Source organism: Populus alba, chromosome 7, assembly GCF_005239225.2.
Source record: "Populus alba chromosome 7, ASM523922v2, whole genome shotgun sequence".
Taxonomy (NCBI): Eukaryota; Viridiplantae; Streptophyta; class Magnoliopsida; order Malpighiales; family Salicaceae; genus Populus; species Populus alba.
Window position 1 is genome coordinate 4,301,629 of NC_133290.1, and position 19,192 is coordinate 4,320,820.

General features: G+C 31.8%; 2 protein-coding genes across 2 annotated transcripts; both read right to left on the bottom strand.

Annotated features, from left to right (window-relative positions):
- Positions 1-5,391: 5,391 nt before the first annotated feature.
- Positions 5,392-9,366, bottom strand: LOC118063288 (sulfite exporter TauE/SafE family protein 3). Its single transcript, XM_035077300.2, has 12 exons — positions 8,939-9,366; positions 8,670-8,829; positions 8,386-8,586; positions 8,068-8,132; positions 7,945-7,984; positions 7,460-7,521; positions 7,283-7,369; positions 7,045-7,095; positions 6,376-6,597; positions 6,043-6,136; positions 5,799-5,939; positions 5,392-5,684 (listed from the first exon to the last, which is right to left on the bottom strand). The coding sequence occupies exons 1-12, from the start codon at positions 9,164-9,166 to the stop codon at positions 5,602-5,604; spliced, it is 1,434 nt and encodes a 477-aa protein (XP_034933191.1). The 5' UTR covers positions 9,167-9,366; the 3' UTR covers positions 5,392-5,601.
- A 3,982-nt stretch (positions 9,367-13,348) lies between these two features.
- Positions 13,349-18,372, bottom strand: LOC118063287 (U1 small nuclear ribonucleoprotein 70 kDa). The gene is made up of 10 exons (XM_035077299.2): positions 18,087-18,372; positions 17,494-17,608; positions 17,313-17,392; positions 17,021-17,096; positions 16,864-16,928; positions 16,710-16,772; positions 15,309-15,390; positions 15,064-15,226; positions 14,596-14,667; positions 13,349-14,313 (listed from the first exon to the last, which is right to left on the bottom strand). The coding sequence occupies exons 1-10, from the start codon at positions 18,183-18,185 to the stop codon at positions 13,635-13,637; spliced, it is 1,494 nt and encodes a 497-aa protein (XP_034933190.1). The 5' UTR covers positions 18,186-18,372; the 3' UTR covers positions 13,349-13,634.
- Between the last annotated feature and the right edge of the window lie 820 nt (positions 18,373-19,192).

A 19,192-nucleotide genomic window follows, 5' to 3' on the forward strand; every position in this document is an offset into this window, starting at 1 on the left:
GTTTTAAATATGCTCAAGGATGCACGCATAATTACCTCGAGACCCTATGTGGTTAGGGTAATGTTTGTTAAGGCGGTAGTAGTTCTTTCATACATGCATGAATATAGTTTATTATTTTTATTTTAAAATAATTTTAAAAATATATAAAAAAAATCAAGCAAAAAATAATTCAAAAAATCATGAAACCGGTTTTCAACCACAAAAATAAACAGCCCATCAAGTTAGGTCAGATAGATTTTTTTGTAGTGCAGGGAGTTCCATAACTTTTATTTTTTTACATGTTTTTAAAAAAAATTTCACTTGAAAAATATTAAATAAATTATTTTTAATATTTTTATAGTTTTAATATATTAGTGTTAAAATTTTAAAAATTATTTTAATATATTTTCCAAATAAAAAATACTTTTAAAAATTATTATACAATTATTGTAGTAGTTTTTATAATTATAATTAGAATATGTTTACAAACGAAAGTGTTTTTGGGTATTTTATGAAACTATGATTAGAATCTAAAGGCATTAAATTGTTTTTTTTTTAGTGTTTTATAAAATTTTTGATGTGATGATGTTAAGAATAAAAAAAATATTTTAATGTATTTTCTTAGTCAAGGTTTCAATATAAAATTTTTAATGAGAAAAATACATAATAACGGTATGATAATTAGCCAAATGCTTTTAATATATGGTTAAAGCAAGACACAAATCGCACCATTTAAATAAATAGAGTCTTATAAACCCATTTTGGTATGTCAACTTGAAAACCTAATAACTGAGGCGAGTCAGTAAAAAAATATAATTTTTATTTTATCAAAATTACATAATTTTATAGAAAAAATCATTAAAGTTTAGGTTAATTTTGATCGTCTCACTTAACATGACCCCGGGACCAAGATTAAATCGAATAACTATAATAACTTGCTTGGTATCTAGTAATTTACTATAAACTACCATGCATGGCTTACACCCAAAACAAATTGTTAAGTAGATGTAACTAGTTTGTGTGCTATGCCTGCACTATTGCGTGGGAGATTTAAATTTTTTTAAACGTGAAAAAAAATCTAGATCTCAGAAAATTATTTGTATTTATTATTAAATATGAGAATACAATTGTTTCTATTTTTATTTTCATAAAATAAATCCATATTAACGTATTTCTCATTTATTTTGGTCAACATAATTTTTTAACTGGAAGCATTATTTTTAAACAAATATAATTGTTAAGGCAAGTTAAAAATAAATATTAAAACAGTATGTCTGTATTTTATATAATTAAAAATACAACTGTTTTAATTTTTTTTATAAAGATAAATTTTCATATCTATATATATCTCATTTATCTTAGCCAATACAATGTTTTTAATTGAAAGCTTTGTTTTTGTCTTCTTTTTTAAATATGATTGTTAAAGCAAGTTAAAAATAAATATTAAAATATTATATCCATATTTTGTGTGGTTAAAGGTTAAAAAGGTTATAAATTTTAAAACCTATCTAAACATTTTAATACTAAACAAACAATTTTAATTGAGTTTTAATAGAGACTTTACTGTTAGTAATGTTATTTTCAGATTAAATATATAATAACTGAAAAAAAAATATAATATTTAATGTTCATGTCAAAATTAAAATATAAAAAAAATTAAGTAAATATTTTTTAAAGTATAAAAAAATAAAAATAAAAAACCAGCCGAGAATAAAGCCTAACATCTAACCATGTTATCATCCTCGTAATTTATTTATACGTTTTAAAAGTGTTTTTAAAAAAAAAATAATTTTTTTTATTTAAAAATTAATATGTTTTTAGTGTTTTCAAATCATTTTGATGCGCTGATATCAAAAAACAATTTTTTTAAAATAAAAAAAAATATCATTTTGATGTATTTTAACATAATTTTTTTAAAAAAAAAATAACCACAATTATTTTTCCAGAAATACACCTCCCATCCCTTAAACATGAAACCTTTTGATTATTACACGTGTTAATTGACTAAGCCTTAGGCTCCGTTTGTTTGCAGGAAAGTGAATTGCGAGGAAAGTGAATTCCTGAAAAGTGAATTCCGAGAAAGTATTTTTCGATGTTTGGTAGTGTTATGGAAAATAAACTGGAAAACACTTTCTAGTGTTTGGTTATGTTATGGAAAATGAGCTGGAAAATAACTTATTAATATTTTATTTTTCTCAAGTTTATTAAAATAATGAGGAACAAATCTTACAATTTAAAAAGTTGAATGAGAATGAAATTGAAAAAAAGATATATAATTTTATAAATTATCTCAAATAAAACAAATAATAATCAAAATAATAGGGAAACTACTTTTCAGAAAACAAACAAGGCCTAAGATGCTTCAGTGATATATGAACCGGAAAGCATCACAAGAAATCTCATTTCTTATAGTGCTATAGGTTAAGCAATTACATCATATGTAAATTATATGTATTTTTATAGATTCAGTTAATAAAAACAGTAATTTTTACCTTGTTATAAATGTCTTGTATTAATTAAGCTGACGTGATAAAATAAATTTATTTAATTATTTTTTTTAAGGACGGGGTTGTGGCCTATGGGATGACTGGAGGAACACGGACGCTTTGTTCCATGCCACTTTTCTGGGAACAGCACGTTTTCTCTCTGGATCCCTTTCTGCTATCCAGAACTAAGAAAACATCTCCTGATTCCTTATGCTTTCATTACAGCGCACGCACCACCTGTGGTTTGATGGTTTTGTCGCATTGATGGTTTGAAAAAGATCAATTAAGTCCTTGATATCTGAGAACATAGTCAAATTAATACACTTAATGAAAATAATTTTATTTTATTTTTTACCGAGTCAAGTTTGTAAGTTTCACAAGTTAATTCAAATGTTTTTTTTAATAAAAAATAAAAATAATAATGGTTTAAATTGGAGATACAAAAACTAGCCCCAAATTTCAAAAACCAAATTTATTTTAATTTATCAAAATACTCTCGAGAATGAAATTACATCATCATCGTCTATAATTAAGCTAGAAATCAAAATAAATTAATCTCGGAACTAAAAACCTAACTAATTAAATCAACTCAATTATTGTAAAAATATGTTTAACCAACACCTTCTGATTAGTAACAAACATAGAATTTTAACTCCTAACAAATACTTCTTTGATTTTTCAGCTGAAATTCTAACATGAAAAATCAAATTATATTTAATTAATCATTTTGAAAAGTCTCCACAACTCAATTATTGTCAAAAATTGTTTAGAAAACACCTTTTGATTAGTAACAAACAGAGAATTTTGACTCGTAATAAACACTACCTCAGTTTTCCTACCAAAATTCTAGCATGAAAGATGAAATTACATTTAATTAATCACTTTGAAAAGTCCCCATAACCTTTGATTCCAAACTAATACATGGTTAAAGAAAAATGTAAAATATATAATACATGGCACATCCCAAATTCACGATAATTTTTACTTTATTCAAATGTTTATTTTACTAGTTTTATTTGACAATTTTTTTTTGAAAGTGGTGGGTATTTTCTATAAACATGCTTGGAAAAGAAAATCAAGTTTTGTTTTGATTTTTTGGATTTGGTTGATTTTGATTTTGTTGGGTGATTATAGAATACTTTGAGGTTATTATGTGATTTGGGACTTTTACAGTATTTATTATATATTTTTTTTTAGTAAAAATACACTGAAAACTAGGTTTTCTACCAAAAACAAAATAGTAACTCCATGATTTTTCAACCATATTATGAGCTGGGCAGTAGAAGTAAACTAGTATTTTTTGTATTTTATTTGAAAATGTGTAATCCATCATAGATGGAACATGTTTTTCTCTTTTTTCTTAAAACTATCATACATATTATCTCCAAGTACTATGCACGCTTCACTAATGAACAATTAATACTCTTTATAGTTAATAATTTTCTAAAAATGTGAATAGAAAAGATAATATATTTACTGTATCTAAATTGAAAGAAAAAGTTATTTATCAAACAAAATTGATTAATTAATCCTTATAATTCAAAAAATATTATTTAAACCTTCTATTTTTTAATCAGTCCTTTCACCAATTCCATTTTCTTTCTTTCTTTGAAATGAAAATACTAAAAGCTAAGTAGGCGAGAAAGGAATATTTTTTTTATCATGAAGGAATGTATTTTGAAAAAAAATAAAAACCTACTAGATTGAGAATTGCCAATGCTGACTAGAATCACTAGAGGACCATCCAATCATTTTTAATTATATATATACTAATTAATCAATTCCAATGAACTACAGGGATTAAGTTATAATTAATTTAAAAACTTTTGCCGTGCAGACGATGTGGGTACCAATATAGCACTTAAAAATCTCGTCGTTTCATGCCAAAAGCATTAGAGTGCAGCTGCCGCCGAGGAAAAAAGTGCAATTGCTTTTGATGGGGCATCATGGGAGAAATTACGGGATATGTGCAATCCGACAGCATTGCAATGTTAAAATATATTACATAGGCATGTGACAGACATAGTTTTGAAAGTGGATATTATTAAATATGTTCTGATTAAATACTAACAATATAGTTATTTACAACCAAAGTTATTAAATTTTTATTTACAAGAAAAACTTTATTTTTTTCTAAAAAAACTAGATTTTGATTAGATTATGAATCCTCATCGAGAAATTCTAGTTTATTTTTGTCACCTCACATATATTAGAAGTGGTCAAAAATACTGAAAAACCGATTAAACTAAGAAAACCGGATAAAAAAATAACAAAAAAAATAGAATCATGAAAAAAATTTATTAAACCGATTAAAATTTTGAAAAAATCAACTGATTCTGTTTTGATTTTATAAGCGAAAAAATCAAACCGAACCCAAACTGGAAAATCGAGCCGAACAAAAAAGCCGAGCCAAACTGGAAAACTGAGCCAAAACCGGTTTAAATAGATTTTTGCTATAAAAATTAAACCGAACTAAAACCAGTTTCGGTTTTTTATTAAAAAGATTTGGTTTGATTTTTTTTAAAAAAAATTGAACCAAGCAAAAAATGATTACCCTTAACGTATATTTCTAGAAATCTAAATCAAATTAAATCATAAATCAACACACTATACTAATTAGTTTTAATAACATTGTTATTAATAGAAAATATTAATATTATACTCATTTTTATTTGAAAAAAGCTTTAAATTTTCTTCTTCTTTTTTTCCTTCCAACTTCAATTTAGAATATTAGAGTTTCACTAGCTTCCCAAATTTTGGCATGGCGTCTAATAAAATTGGAAGAGTATGCAGGGGAGATTAGCACGGTCATGCATAAATAAATAAATAAATTGTTCAATTTTTTTTTTTATATAAAAAAATTATTTCTTCCCTCAAAAACAAAACTTCAAATCAAATTATTAGAGTTTCACGGGCTTCTGGACTCGCGCAAGATAATAACATCATGAAGTTTTATCTGAGAAGTTTTACAACAAAAAATACATGTCACTCTAAATAAATGTCCCGTGACATGTATATAAACCCATAATAATTTTTACTTGAAAATAATAAATGTAGAAATTGAAGACAACGTGGAGCTGATTGCCGGTGTGACGGCTGCCGAGAAATCCCACCGCTATTCTGCTACAGAACGTAGCTAAGATTGATAGCAAAGATTTTCAAACCCCATGTACTCATCATTCTCCAGCTTCTCAACCATGTTTGCTATGCCAACTCCACCTGCAGCAAAACAGTCATTGTGAATATTACCATCTTGCCCTTTTTTCTAGGGTAGGAAAAGAAATGAATCACAGGTTTCCTCTAAATCTTGAAAAGAAGAGGAGATTTGAGCACCTAGGCTGATTGCGCTCACAAAAATTGTCAAAGCCAGGATGAAGATGATTATTGATGCTCTTCCAAGAATTGCAATTATCCTCCTGATCACGTGCTGGCCAGCAAAGGCAGCAATTGTTGCGACTAAAACAAAGTAAGCAGCTGCAGCAAAGAAGCAGAAAACAGACGCAGAAGGTTAGCTGGGTGATTGGTGACAGCTGTCACTGCTGTAGAGTTGATATCCATGGACACTGCTGCTACATACCATATGGGACCGGGAATCGATTGAGGAGGTAATACTCTACTACTGACATTGAAGATGAGAATGCCATTGCAAAGGTTGATGTTGCACTTGCTACCTGCAAAAAAGGCACCGAGAATCTCTGATGAATCTTGAGGCTCTTCGAAAGATCACTTCACTGGTGCGTAGCAGGGCAGATTGTAACAAGAATTTAACATCATAGTTTGACCACTAATAGTATGTTTATGTGTGCCTCAAGATGCCTGTGACCGGACCGTTTCTTTCCTCTGCCTTTACTGGATTAATTCTGGATTTTTAGTGATTTTGTAGATGCATGAAAGAGGTTAAGTACATTACCTGAGGAGGGATTCCTAATTCAAGGAAAAGAGGTCCCAAGATGAAACCACCTCCTAGCCCAAGCAGTCCACCTACTATTCCAGCTATTATTCCACATGAACAGTAGAGGAGAACCTGGTGTAACTTCCAATTTGTGATTTCCTTCCCTTTGGATGCTATCACTCTGGTCCCCTTGCACAAGCATATGGCTTCGAAAAGCGTAACTGAGGCAGCAATTGGTACCTGTATAAAGTCAAACTATCATGGTCAACTGCTTCTACTCCCCAGAAGAGCAACACACAGTATGTTTCCAACAAGGGATCCTCAAACTTGCTAGGTTCAAGTTCCCCTTGGATTAGCTGTGCCTGTAAAATATGTGCGGATATGTGCCTCAACATTATATGGAAATCTATCAAAGATAGCAGATTATCAGTAGTGTTGCAATATTTCTAATCCATTTCATTTCATGGATTAGTTGTAAATAGATGAATTCTTGGTTCTCCTTGGATTGCCTATAGGCTCGAGGTAAGAAGCTAAATCTAGTTTTGGATTTTCTATAGCCATGTAGACTAGGATTATTCCATTTGAACGCATTTAAGCTAAAAATAGTTGTTGGATCATCTTGTGTGTGCTTGCTTGCGAATGTCAAAGGCAATTCTCTTTAAAAGATTATTCATGTTCTCATTTTACCTGCAATGAGTTCAGGATCCAGTACATGACTGAGCAGGTTGGAACATTTGTCTGCATAGAGATTCATAAAGATAACATATTTAGTAAATCTTTACCGCATAAATTTAATATCCAAGGTTACAACTCTTTAAGATTGTCCTAACAGTACAGAATTATGATTGCATGAAACTCTTCTAAGGCCTAGGAAAGACTAACTGAAATTCGATATATGGCCTCAGAATGGAGTATAATAGTTCACCTGAACAATTTGAACAACAAGAAAGGCCACCCAGACATAGACAAGCAGAGCTAACTCTTTCCAGCGAATGTTTTCCCGTAGAGATACCTGATTGTGAGAACAAACAGAAGAATAATGAAATTTAGACTTCTAGAGACAGCATTGCTGTTACAAAAAAGGTGACGTTCTTGATCTCACCTCATCGTCATGTAGAACAACTGGACCACTTGGAAGTGGCTGGTATTCTTCTTCAGCACCGTCTGCAAATTAATCAATTTTTACTCAAACTCTTTTCATTTGTACATTTCTTCAAAGACATTTTTCTCGGTAGGATTATGCGATTTACTGCCCTGATATTTGAAGGAGGAATTTACCTTTTTCTTTAGAAATGATATAAGACTCTTAGATTAAATGATAACTTCTGGTACAAATTGCAGTTTCTTGAAAAATAGGCTGTTGATCTAATAATAAGTTGGCATACAATATAAGAGACTATATGGTCTTAAGAGAAAGTTGTTCAAATCCATTGTTGACTGATTGTCATATGTTTTCTTCCAATGTGCTACGACTCAAGTGGACTTTCAACAATGAACATCAACTTATATCTGTTTTATAATCCTATTAAGACTATTATCTTTCCATAATATGAATCTTTACATGGAGGGGAAAGCACAAGCGCTAACCTCCTGGTTTGGACTCTGATTCTAGCTGCTTGGCTGCTTCCTGAGTGTCAATGAGAATCTCAAATTAGCCAGAAAAAAAAGAAGCCATTATAAGCTCGAGAATTAGTAAGTAGAAAACTTTACCTTTTTCATCACACTCTCTTTCTTCCATGTATCTATCCCTTTGAATAAAGCTTTGGTAGAAGTACCTGAAATTAGCAGTTTTTATGGTGGCTTGCATCGGTTTCATATATCAGAAGAAATAAACATCACCTTGTTAACAGGAAAGTTTCATTCTTTTTAATGTATGGGATTAGTTAAGAAGTAATCAAACGTTAACAGCCCTGAATTGCAAATGGAATGGGGATGCATTCTGAGTCGTGTTCTAATTCCTCTTTCTGAAATGAAACCTATCATGGAGATTGATTAACGTGAAGATGCTTCCTTCAGTATTTTCTTTACCTATGAAGAGGATAATAAGCAGAACGGTAACCATCCAATCAGCAAACATGACATTGAAGGCAACTCCGATGCTGATTCCAAGCATGAGCATAGGCTGAAAGAGCAAAGCCAGGTCATAGTCTATTATGGGCATGTCCAGTGTTGGGTGCCTAAGTCTCAGGTTGTAATATACAGTTGCTCCTGCTGCACCCATAATCATACCTACAATCACGAAATCATAATTATTAACATACTTGTTACTGAGCATTGATAGAGTTGGAAATAGCTGATGTCTATATACTTACATTTGGAAATGGCAGTGGAGGATTTCGGATCGAAACCGATGATCAAGGTGAGCATCGGTACAAAAATCCCACCGCCTCCAACTCCTCCGACGCTACCCAGAGCTGCACCAAAGAATCCTACTATTGTTCCAACCACAACTCTCCAATCAAACTTCATGTCCTGCACAACCAAATTCTCTACTGTCAAAACAAAGGATCATAGCATATAGAATATGATAATAATGTTTGACTACCAAAAAAAAAACCGTAACGATTCAATGATAACTCACAGGCCAAACAGGCTCATAAGAAGACTTCCCACCCTGAAATAAAAAATGAATCATTTTTACTATATAGCCAGGGCTCATTTCTTTCTTAACCAAGGTTTCTGCTTCTTTATCTTTCAGCAGTCTCTCTGCGCTGGCCATGTTGGTCATTAAGACTTGAACCAGAAATATCAAACATGTTAGCACTGCTATTGTTGCTAAAGCTCTCTGGCTCACCATAATTCTAGCCATCGAGGGAAGTCTAAGAAAGAGGAACCCTAAAGAAAGAGAGTGTTGATGACTTTATTTCAAAACAATCTGTGTGTTTTCTGGATTTGGTTGCTAAATTTCGCGTGTTTCTCTGCTATGAAAACAGTAACACACAGTTGAGGAAGCTTTGAAACAAATGAAGAGTGCACCTCTTGAGTACCTACCTGATGTCTACATATATACTCTCCCTTTTTTCCCTCTCTGTGGTCCACTAATATTGATTGCATTTCTTTATATATATTTTTTAAAAAAACTAAAATGGTTTTATGCATTTTATTCATTTCCCTGCTTTCACCATAATTTAGTAAACATATCTATTAAAATTCCCAGAAGGGAGAAAAGTAAATCTCAATTTGTTTTATCTTTGAAATTTATCGTACTCCTTTGGCCTCTTTCATGAATTTATCTTCATTCAGTAGTTGGATTCCCTTTTCAAATTACAGAAAAAATATGATTTGAAAGCAAGAAAACCTCTTGCTGGATCGAATCTTATGTGTCGACTCTATTCTCAGAACATGAATTGTACATTCGTCTAATGGCGCATGCTATCCTGTGCACAAGGTCAAAGCAGCTTATTCTCGGAGACTGAATTATTTGCATTTCAAACATTTTCTGTGCCATGCAATTTCGTGGAAGCTGAAGTTAAAACATAGGTTTGGCAAATGATGCTGAGTTCAAAACTCTAAAAGGGTTGCTACTGTGTTTAATTATGCCCCTTAAATCATGTTTATAAAATCTACCAGGTGAACCAGGGCAAAACTTGAATTACAGAAGTAGAAAATTAACCCTAACTAAAATTATATTGTTTTGATTTTTTTTTAAATTAATAAATATTAACTGGGTTAATTTAGATTTTTAATAAAATCAATTATATTTTTTTAACCCAAACTAGTTTAACCCGAGTCGGTCGATCCGGAATTTATAACCTTGTGATATCCGATTCCTAGAATTACACTAATCTCCGATCATGTCACTTCCATGACAAGTAAACATCTTTGATGATTGATACTCAATAACCTTGTACAAATCACATCTTTTCCTTTGTTGTTTCTAGCCTTATAACATCAGACATGAGGCAGGAAAAAACATGGAAACGGGATTCCTATGAAATTTCTCAGAACCAGCAAAAAGTTCAAAACAAAGCAGTACGGAGTTTTTTTGAGCTCTAGTGTAAGTTGCAAGAAACAAAGAGAGAGAGAGACTAAACTCAAGCCATTAATTTGACGAAGCCCCAAGAAGTTTCATGGCTCATGGATGTTTCTTGGTTTTTCCTTCACCAAATCTTATCCCTTGCACTTCCATACAAAATCATGGAACATCTCTCTCTCTCAAGCCATTATTAATTTTTCAATTTATAATAAGAGGCATTATGTGATGATTAATTTTTTGTTTAAGGATCAATGCATACGAGAAATTTTTTAAAAGCGTGGAGACAAACGATGTAGGTTTAGTAAGCACGATCTAGTTTTTGATGGATGGATTATTAGGATTTATTATTGTTATATATAGAAATATATACCAACCCAAATTAGCGTTTGAAACTTGGCACATGACAGCATTTGAAAAAGCGGATTAAACCTTTTTTTTTTTAATTTTTAGATTGTTTTAATATGTTGGTATTAAAAATAATAATTAAAAAATAAAAAAATATTATTTTAATATATTTTTAAACAAAAAATACTTTAAATTATAACTATTACTAAATTTCTAAACAAGTCTGAATTCATAGATTAATTAACATGTGTCATGTTCTTTTCGAATTGAGCATGTAAAGAAACTTAATTGACTTTGCAGGTAAATTTATAATATAGATAACTTAATATTTTGTTTTTTCAAAACAATATCATTAGTTCTTTTTTTTAAAAAAAACAAATTGTGTAATTGATCTTTTTTTTTTCTCTAGAGCAACGTTTAGTATTGCAGTAAGTGGTAATAATTGATTTTAAAATATTTTTTATTTAAAAATATATTAAAATAATATATATTTTTTATTTTTTTAAAATTTATTTTTAACATCAAAACACTCTAAAATATATAAAAAAATAATTTAAAATAAGAAAAAATATTAAATTTTTATTAAACAGTATTTTATCTGCATCCCAAAAACACGCTGCTCTAAAACTCCTTTGCCTGATTTCGAGCTTGTTTGACAGTGAGGTTGTGGTTGCTTTTCAAATAATTTTTCGTGTTAAAATACATGCCAATGATATTTTTTTTTTTTTTTTAAATTATTTTTGACATCAAGCACATCAAAATGATTTGAAAATACTAAAAAATATATGAATTTAAAGTTAATAAAAAAATAATTTTTTTTTAATTTTTTTAAAAACACTTTTAAATTACAGAAACAAAGATATACTTTTCATTTTCTAGCTTTTAACAACGAATGAACTTGTTTTATAATCAACCATGGTGGTAACTTTTGGGATACACACGCAACCGAAGGCGGTGCGATGTCATATCTTTAAGTTAGTTTTACCCCAATTTAATCCCAATAAAAGCTTGCCTATTACACTAATGGCGCTATTTCTTTTTTACTTAGTTTTTGTTCTTGTTCTTGCATGTTTCGCCTCCCAATCAATCGTTCAAGCTCCGTTGCTGGATCAAAACAATGTGACTTGTAGATGTATAGACTACACTAAGCTATCACTTTTTGTTTATTGTGATATTGAACCAACCAATTATTGGATTTAATTATCTTTTAACATATGATTGTCGAATTTCAAATCAATTAGACTATTGCTAGTCAGTCGCTACATGTTATGCTACGCTGTGAGATGGAGTAACTTTTTTTTTTTTAATGACAAAAAAAATATTTTGTATTTTCACTAACCACAACAAATTGAAAAAAAAAAAAAAAAAAAAAAAACTAAGACAGTGTTATTTTATTGAACCGAAAAAAGATCATGGATAAATACTCGATATCTAGTCAAGACGGTCCAACTTGGCTCCGGTGGGTGCGTTTTCTTCAAAAAAAATTCACCTTTATGGTTCTAATTTCGATAATTGGATGCCTGCGTTTTGATTTGATAAGCAAACCAATAATTACTCTGTCCATGGTCACAGCTAATAATCCGTTAGTTTAGACTTTTAAAAAATAGAGGGACACATGTCATATTTTTATTGATTCCTATTTCAAAAAAACAATATATATTTTTGCTAATTTTATATTTATTTATTGCTTTTTTTCTTTCAATTTTTTCACTCAAAAAAAAAAAAAAAAAATACACACACACTTCTGTTACCATAAATTAATTAGCTAATATATATTATAGTGATTATTTAAGCCTTGCAAATCATAAGATGATCGGATAATATTCAATAAGGAATAAGGTGATCGATATATTGATGAGATAAACTTGATGGTTGTAAATATATAGTTTTTCATAGACATGATTTCTGATTTAATTTGTAATGAAAGTTTTGATTTTATGTTCTAGCTGGTCTTTTATATATATATATATATATATATATATATAGAAAATTTATTTATTTTATAAGGTTCTTCATTGTGCTTTTAAAATAAAATTAAAAATTAACTAGAAAATAAAAATGAATCATCTATTTGACCTTTAAACTAAAGTAAAGGATTTTTTCCAAAACAAATAAAAATGAAAGAAAAAATATTTTCCATGGGTAAATAAATAAATAAAATAACAATTCTTTTTACTGTTTTTGACATTTTAAAATAAATTAAAATATTCTCTCCAGATGCAAATATACAATAGAAAATAAATAAAAAATTACCACAATTTTTAATAATTTTTTGTTTTAATTTTTCCTTTTCGAATTCCGACACATGTTCCTTTTCTCAAGTTAAAAAAAAAAAAAAATTACAAAAAACAAGAATGACTTGATCATAGATTTGAGGGAATGTTGCTGGCTAACGGACCCAGCCATTGGTATCGAGCTGATTTATAAAAAGGTGTATAAGAAATTGATTCATTTCAGAATGCAGCCAATGTGCAGTTAGTTTCCAGTACCCATTACTATAGTTAAAAATCCAACCTAAAGAGTCTATTATGAACTGCAGAGTCGTTAACAGCAAGAAATAGCCATCTATCTAGCTCACTGTAAGAGCTTGACCTTCAAGGGCTTGAGAACTGAAATACAAAATGCAGGATACAGATGTTCCGGCTTGTCTGCATATTTGAAACACAGATCAAAACAAGTGCAAATATCCTTGATTCATTTCAGATGCAGGCACAAAACTAACCAAACAAGAAAGTTACTTCTGTCCAAACTAGCACATGATAATGCAAATCCATCAGCGATACCAGATAGCACAGACAGCAAACTACTCAGAAAGTCGAACAAACACACTCATACAGTTCAAACCAAATAAGGGAGAAAACAAACGACTTCAGTTTGTGAGATAGAAAGGTTTCTAGAGACCTTGATGAAACCTCCCCCAGTAATGGCACGACAGACCTTCAACCAGACCACATTCTCAGTTGTCATAATCCCGGGAAACTGACCTCTCTGATCTTCTATATTCACGCTCCTTTTCACGTGACTCGGATGTTCCACGATCATAGTGGTAATCATCATCCTCCATTTGATCATACCGATCATGATCACGGTCTGGATATTGATCATAACGGTCCTGGTCACCTTGAACATCCATGGGATCGTACGGTCCCCTGCTTCTATGATGCTCATAGTGATCATAACGCGGGTCATTTTCTGCATCTGGCAGCCTTTGCCCCTGCTCAGGTTGTTCATACCAGCCACGATCATCCTCTGGCTCAGCATGATCATAGTCCCTTTCAACAAGTCGATCCCTCTCATGTTTTGACTCATCCCTATCATGGGAACGTCCACGGTCATGGTCACTGACTTCATAATCCCTCTCCCTGTCCCGGGTGCGATCACGATCCCGACCACGGTCTCTCTCTCGATCACGCTCATAGTCCCGACCACGGTCCCGACCTCGATCACGTGTCCTATCACGGTCACGGTCACGACCTCGTTCTCTCTCCTTGTCTCGGTCTCTCTCTCTTTCACGATCTCTATGATGCCTATCTTCTCTGTGGTCACGATCCCGTGGCTTGTCATGGGATCGCTCACGTGACTTCTCCCTGTCTCTTTCCTTGTCCCTTCCCCTTTCACGAGACACTTCCCTGTCCCTGGGATACATCATCCAAATAAATCAAACATATAACTTGCAAATATGTAAAATACTCATGAATGCCCTTGTGATGTTCCACATGTCCTCCATATAATCACTGTTATTTTCAGGTAAAAACAACAGTGTGATAAACATCATTTGAGCTTCCTCATCCAACCATCACCACAACATGGAAAACATATTATACCAGCATGAGAATTGTACTCTTTTGTTAATCCTCTTTCATACAACAAGTTATGCAACAGACTTAGAAAGTGTGGAAAACTTTTAAGGGTCATACCGTTCAGTTTGCCGATCTTCTCGTGTCCTTGGCTCCTCAGACCGAGAGGATCCTCCTGATTGCTGAACCTCTCTGAGAAAGGAAAGGAAAACATGTTGGATTGTCCAAAGTAACAATCATTAACTCCAAGAAGACCAGAAGCATTCAGCTTTTGAAGCTTAGCATTATTTTAAGTTATCAAAAACCCACAAGGTGAACAGAAGAAGCTAAAAAACAGTGTCATAAACAAAATAAGCAAAGCATGTCAAAAACAGACTATCCCAATGCACATGATAACTAAATATAACTATATAGCCCTGGCTCAAGCAGAACTTAAATAATTCCTTGCATTGAAATTTTATTTTAAACAATTGCCATCATTAGTCATCAATAAGCACAACAGGAAAGACATTTAATTAACAATATTTGGTGATAGAAAGATAAAAATATAAAGCCAAGATGTAAAATAGTTGAGATCAGGGAAATTACCTCCCAGAATGCTTCTGATTAACTTCTTCACCCCCGACTCTGGTAGTTCCAAGTCCACCACCAAGTCTGCGAGGTCGCCAATTTGGGACAGTCCTACCTCGTTCAACATCGACTAGTACCCTTCTTCCATCAAGCTTCCGCCCATCAGCTTGCTTATAGGCAGCTGGTCATGTTGACAAGCAGCAGTTAGAACCACATGACATGGAATGCATATTCAGTAAACAGTGCAAAACAACATATCAAACCTTTCATGTCTCGTGTATGCATGTATTCGATGAAAGCATATCCTCTAGGCTTATTTGTCACTTTATCAGCTACCATGCGAACCTGCAATTCTCAAAGCAGAAGAATAAATAAAATGCCACTACAGAGTCAGACCTTCAAACAATATCCATCATATCTTTACTGTTTATTTTCCATAACCAAGTGATAGCTCTACAAAAAGTTAAAGCAGTAAATCCTAAATGGCACGGCAGGCAGGCATTATGCCTAATTGGCCGTGCTCACCTTTTAATCATAGGGCTTCGAATCGCGAGATGCATCACCACCAGTGCTAGAGTTGCAGAAAAACTGATATATTGAGGCAAATTTACCAATTCTTGAACAGACTAGCATCCCCTTACCAGGGAATAAATTTTTTAAATTAAAAAAATAGTTATAGATAAAATAGGAAATACCAGAGCATCTTCTCAATTGCTGATATGTTTTGAGAAGCCTCTAAAGCCAAAAATAAATTTTTTAGCAGCAATGGAATGCATTATGAAAGATTCCAATGGAAAGAAAGAGATGCTAATACTCCCAACATATTTTACCCAGTTCAGGAAAAAGAACAGATGCCAGTCTCCTTTTGTTGCTCGAAAATAAAGGCCAAAAGGCACAGTGCATCAATGCTCTGCTCAACTTAAATCCAGCTTTGCCGGCAAGATCTTTGGAATTGGACAATAAGAAAATTGGGAGAGAGAATTTTCCATTTGTAGAATGATGTGAAAAGCCCCCTTACCAGGGATCTCTTTGTATGAAGAACTTTAATACTAAAACAATGCCTAGAAACTGGAACAACCTTACCAGGGCTCTCTTAGATGAACTTTAAACTAAAACAATATCTAGAACCTGGAACAATAACTGTTCCATTAATGATTTCTAAACCCAACTACATTGCAAGTAGAATTGTCAAGGGATCAGCAGAACAAACCTATGTCATTACCAGAAAATAGGCAGTGATACCTGTGCTATTAATTCCAATTTGCGCACTCCAACAATGTGATGGTGTTCTAGCTTTCTTTATTGCAATAGATGTGGAACAAAAGATGTGCCACAAATTCCTAACTACAGTTACCAAACAAGTGAAACTATGATGCATCACCACGTTCAAGTTCAGTTCAAAAGTAAAGAAAAGGTTAACACTGATTTATAGTACAACAAACAAATTAAATCAGCTACACAAAGGAGCACATGGGAGAAATTTTTTCATTCCCAGACATTTTTTTTTGTTCATTTAAAATTATTGAAATCAAAAACATAATCCACAAATTTTTAAAACATATATTTTTGAAAAGAATATACAGATTTTTTGCATGGCATGTTAAGGAGAAAGTTGTTGCATAACCTCTTACCAAACCTGCTTGGTTATACTCAAAAATACCTACCCGTTTTATTGGTCCATAAGATTCAAACTCCCTTTTAATTCTACTCTCGGTAGTCTCGTAATTCTGCAACAACAAAACAACAAAAACTAAGACACCAGTGCAGAAAGTAAATCATAAACCTTGAAATTTATAAAGGATGATACAAAATACTTACAAGCCTAGCAACGAACAATGTCTTGTATGGATCTCCCGACACATTTGGATCGTTAGTAGGATCATCTGCAAAAACAACAAGGATCCAAAAAATGTTAAAACCTGCATAGATCAAATCTTAACAATGGAATTACTACTAGCAAAGAAGGTAATCTAACATTTTTGGAGCTCCTCGGCAGCCTTTTCTGCACCCTTCTCTAGTCGTGCCGCATGAATCCTAGCCTTTCTTTCTGCCTGGAGCCATGGAAAATGCACCCACAAAGTTATAGAACATAAAAAAAACTGCTTAGGAAAAACAAAAAACAAAACCACAAGCCACAAGAAACAATCACAAAGCTTGCATAAACCTTAAAGAAATAAACATGTTTAACAGAAACTAAAGAATCTTAAATAGAAACCACAAAAAAAGAAAAAGATAAGTGAACAGGTATAGCAAGTAGATAACCCTACAGGAGTTTCAGCTTCCTTGATAGGAGGAGCATACTCTGCATCTCCAGGCTCCGCAAAGTGACTCACAAACTGAGCCATACCTGAAAAAAAAAATGAGGCATGAAACAAAACTCCTAACATCAATAAATAAACATCCAACAAAAGGAAACCCCTACAACAATAATATACCATAAACAGATACCTAAATATGGCGGGCATTTTCTCTTCTCAGGTGGGGGTTTAAATTCCAGAGGAGGTCGAGGCTCAAAGAGCTTCAAAAGATTTGCTGTTAAACCCGTCGGGTGACTTTGCCCAATCTGCAAAAGCCAGCATATCCAGTTCACTCCTAATATTAAAAAATCTCACAACTCGATAAATTTCACCACTCTTTAGCAAAAACCCATCAAAAATAGAAAAGCCTGCCCTTCTCAATTACTAGAAAACGAATTCTATTTTCTCCATCCCTTCAGCGATCAAAATTACACAAAATTTAACTCTTAATATTACAAAGAACCCCTAAAAGTGCCACAAAGTAAAAAGTTCTCATAGTTTATTAGAGCTAAATCAATACCAAAACGTGACACAATTAACGATCCTAAACCCTAAAATTAAAATTTATAATCGAAACTATAAATAAGGACAAATCCAAAGAAAAATTGAACAAATTTCAAAAGTTCAAAAACTAATAAAACCAATCGAGTCATTATAGGAAAAAAAAAACCCTAAAAAAACCCTTAAATCTTAAATTAAAATCAACTTGAAAAAACAAACAAAAAAGCTTGAATAGAATCGGACCAGTTTGAGCTGGAGAACGTTGGCACGGTTCTGTCCTTTAGCGCTGCCACGAACGGCGGCGTTCGGGTTGCGCATGAAGGCATCGTTGTAATCTCCCATGGTGGCGGGATAGAAGCTGCACCAGCTAACTAGGGTTTTCGTGATTTTATAGAGAAATCGAGGTTTTAACAAGAGAGCAAGAATAAATTAATAATAACGTGCATCGATTTGGATATACAATTTATTTAGATCGGGTTTTAGAAGTCCGATTAGAACCCGGAAGCGGCAGCAAGAAACACTGGAGAAATGTTTGGCTACCTTTTGTATTATATAGCCGAGTTGTGTGTTTGTTTGGTCAATGAATACGGTGCCGTTTCTACGCTAAGGATGAAAAAACAATTTCTCTCATAACCTTCTTTACTATTTTACCCAAAATAGTGGAATATATTCACCTGCTATCCATCCAAGCCATGATTAAGATTTGTGAAATCATTTATAATATGTTTGAACTTTTTGAATTGATTCCAATTTTTTAATATTAAAAAATCTAATATTTGAACTATTTTGAGTGTTAAGAATTGAATTCTAAATTAAATTTAATCTAAAAAATAATATAAAAATAAATTAGAGACTAATCTTTTTGATTTACAATTTTAATTAGAAGAAATTTAATGTTGAAACTAGTGTAAGATAAACTTTTGGTCCAAATTTGAATTCAAGTCAGCCCAAATCTAATCTAAATTAAACTAAATATATAAAAAAAAGTTGCAAGAGAATTATCTCTTTTCTAATTCTTGTACCTATCATGATCCTTTCCTCATGAAACTAAAAAATTTAGTATTTTATCTTGTGTGTTTTGCTTTAAAAAATATGAAAGTAACAAATAAATGGTTTTCTCTCCTATTATTTTGAATCATAAATTGTGTATGAAAGAATTAAAAAAAATATTAAGACTTATAAGAATTTGAAGTTAATATTGTTAAGATTTCTTTCTTCTTTGTATCTATCTCTGCTTTAGGAATAAACATAAATAGTTAATTAAAATTCAATAATTTTATAGAAGCTTAAAAAAAGGTACAATTTGGGAAGCAGAAACAAAACTATCATAATATTTAGCACAATATCAA

Bases quoted from the DNA above. Each gene is read 5' to 3' on its own strand.
- LOC118063288 (XM_035077300.2), bottom strand. From the start codon at position 9,166: ATGGCTAGAATTATGGTGAGCCAGAGAGCTTTAGCAACAATAGCAGTG. The intron at 7,985-8,067 runs GTAAAGTTTTCT...ATTGACACTCAG, and splicing joins AAGAGAGTGTGATGAAAAAG to GAAGCAGCCAAGCAGCTAGA. The intron at 5,940-6,042 runs GTATGTAGCAGC...TCTTTGCTGCAG, and splicing joins TCGATTCCCGGTCCCATATG to CTGCTTACTTTGTTTTAGTC.
- LOC118063287 (XM_035077299.2), bottom strand. From the start codon at position 18,185: ATGGGAGATTACAACGATGCCTTCATGCGCAACCCGAACGCCGCCGTT. The intron at 16,929-17,020 runs GTTAGATTACCT...TTGTTTTTGCAG, and splicing joins TGCCGAGGAGCTCCAAAAAT to ATGATCCTACTAACGATCCA. The intron at 15,391-16,709 runs GTAGGTATTTTT...TGAGAATTGCAG, and splicing joins CTTATGGACCAATAAAACGG to GTTCGCATGGTAGCTGATAA.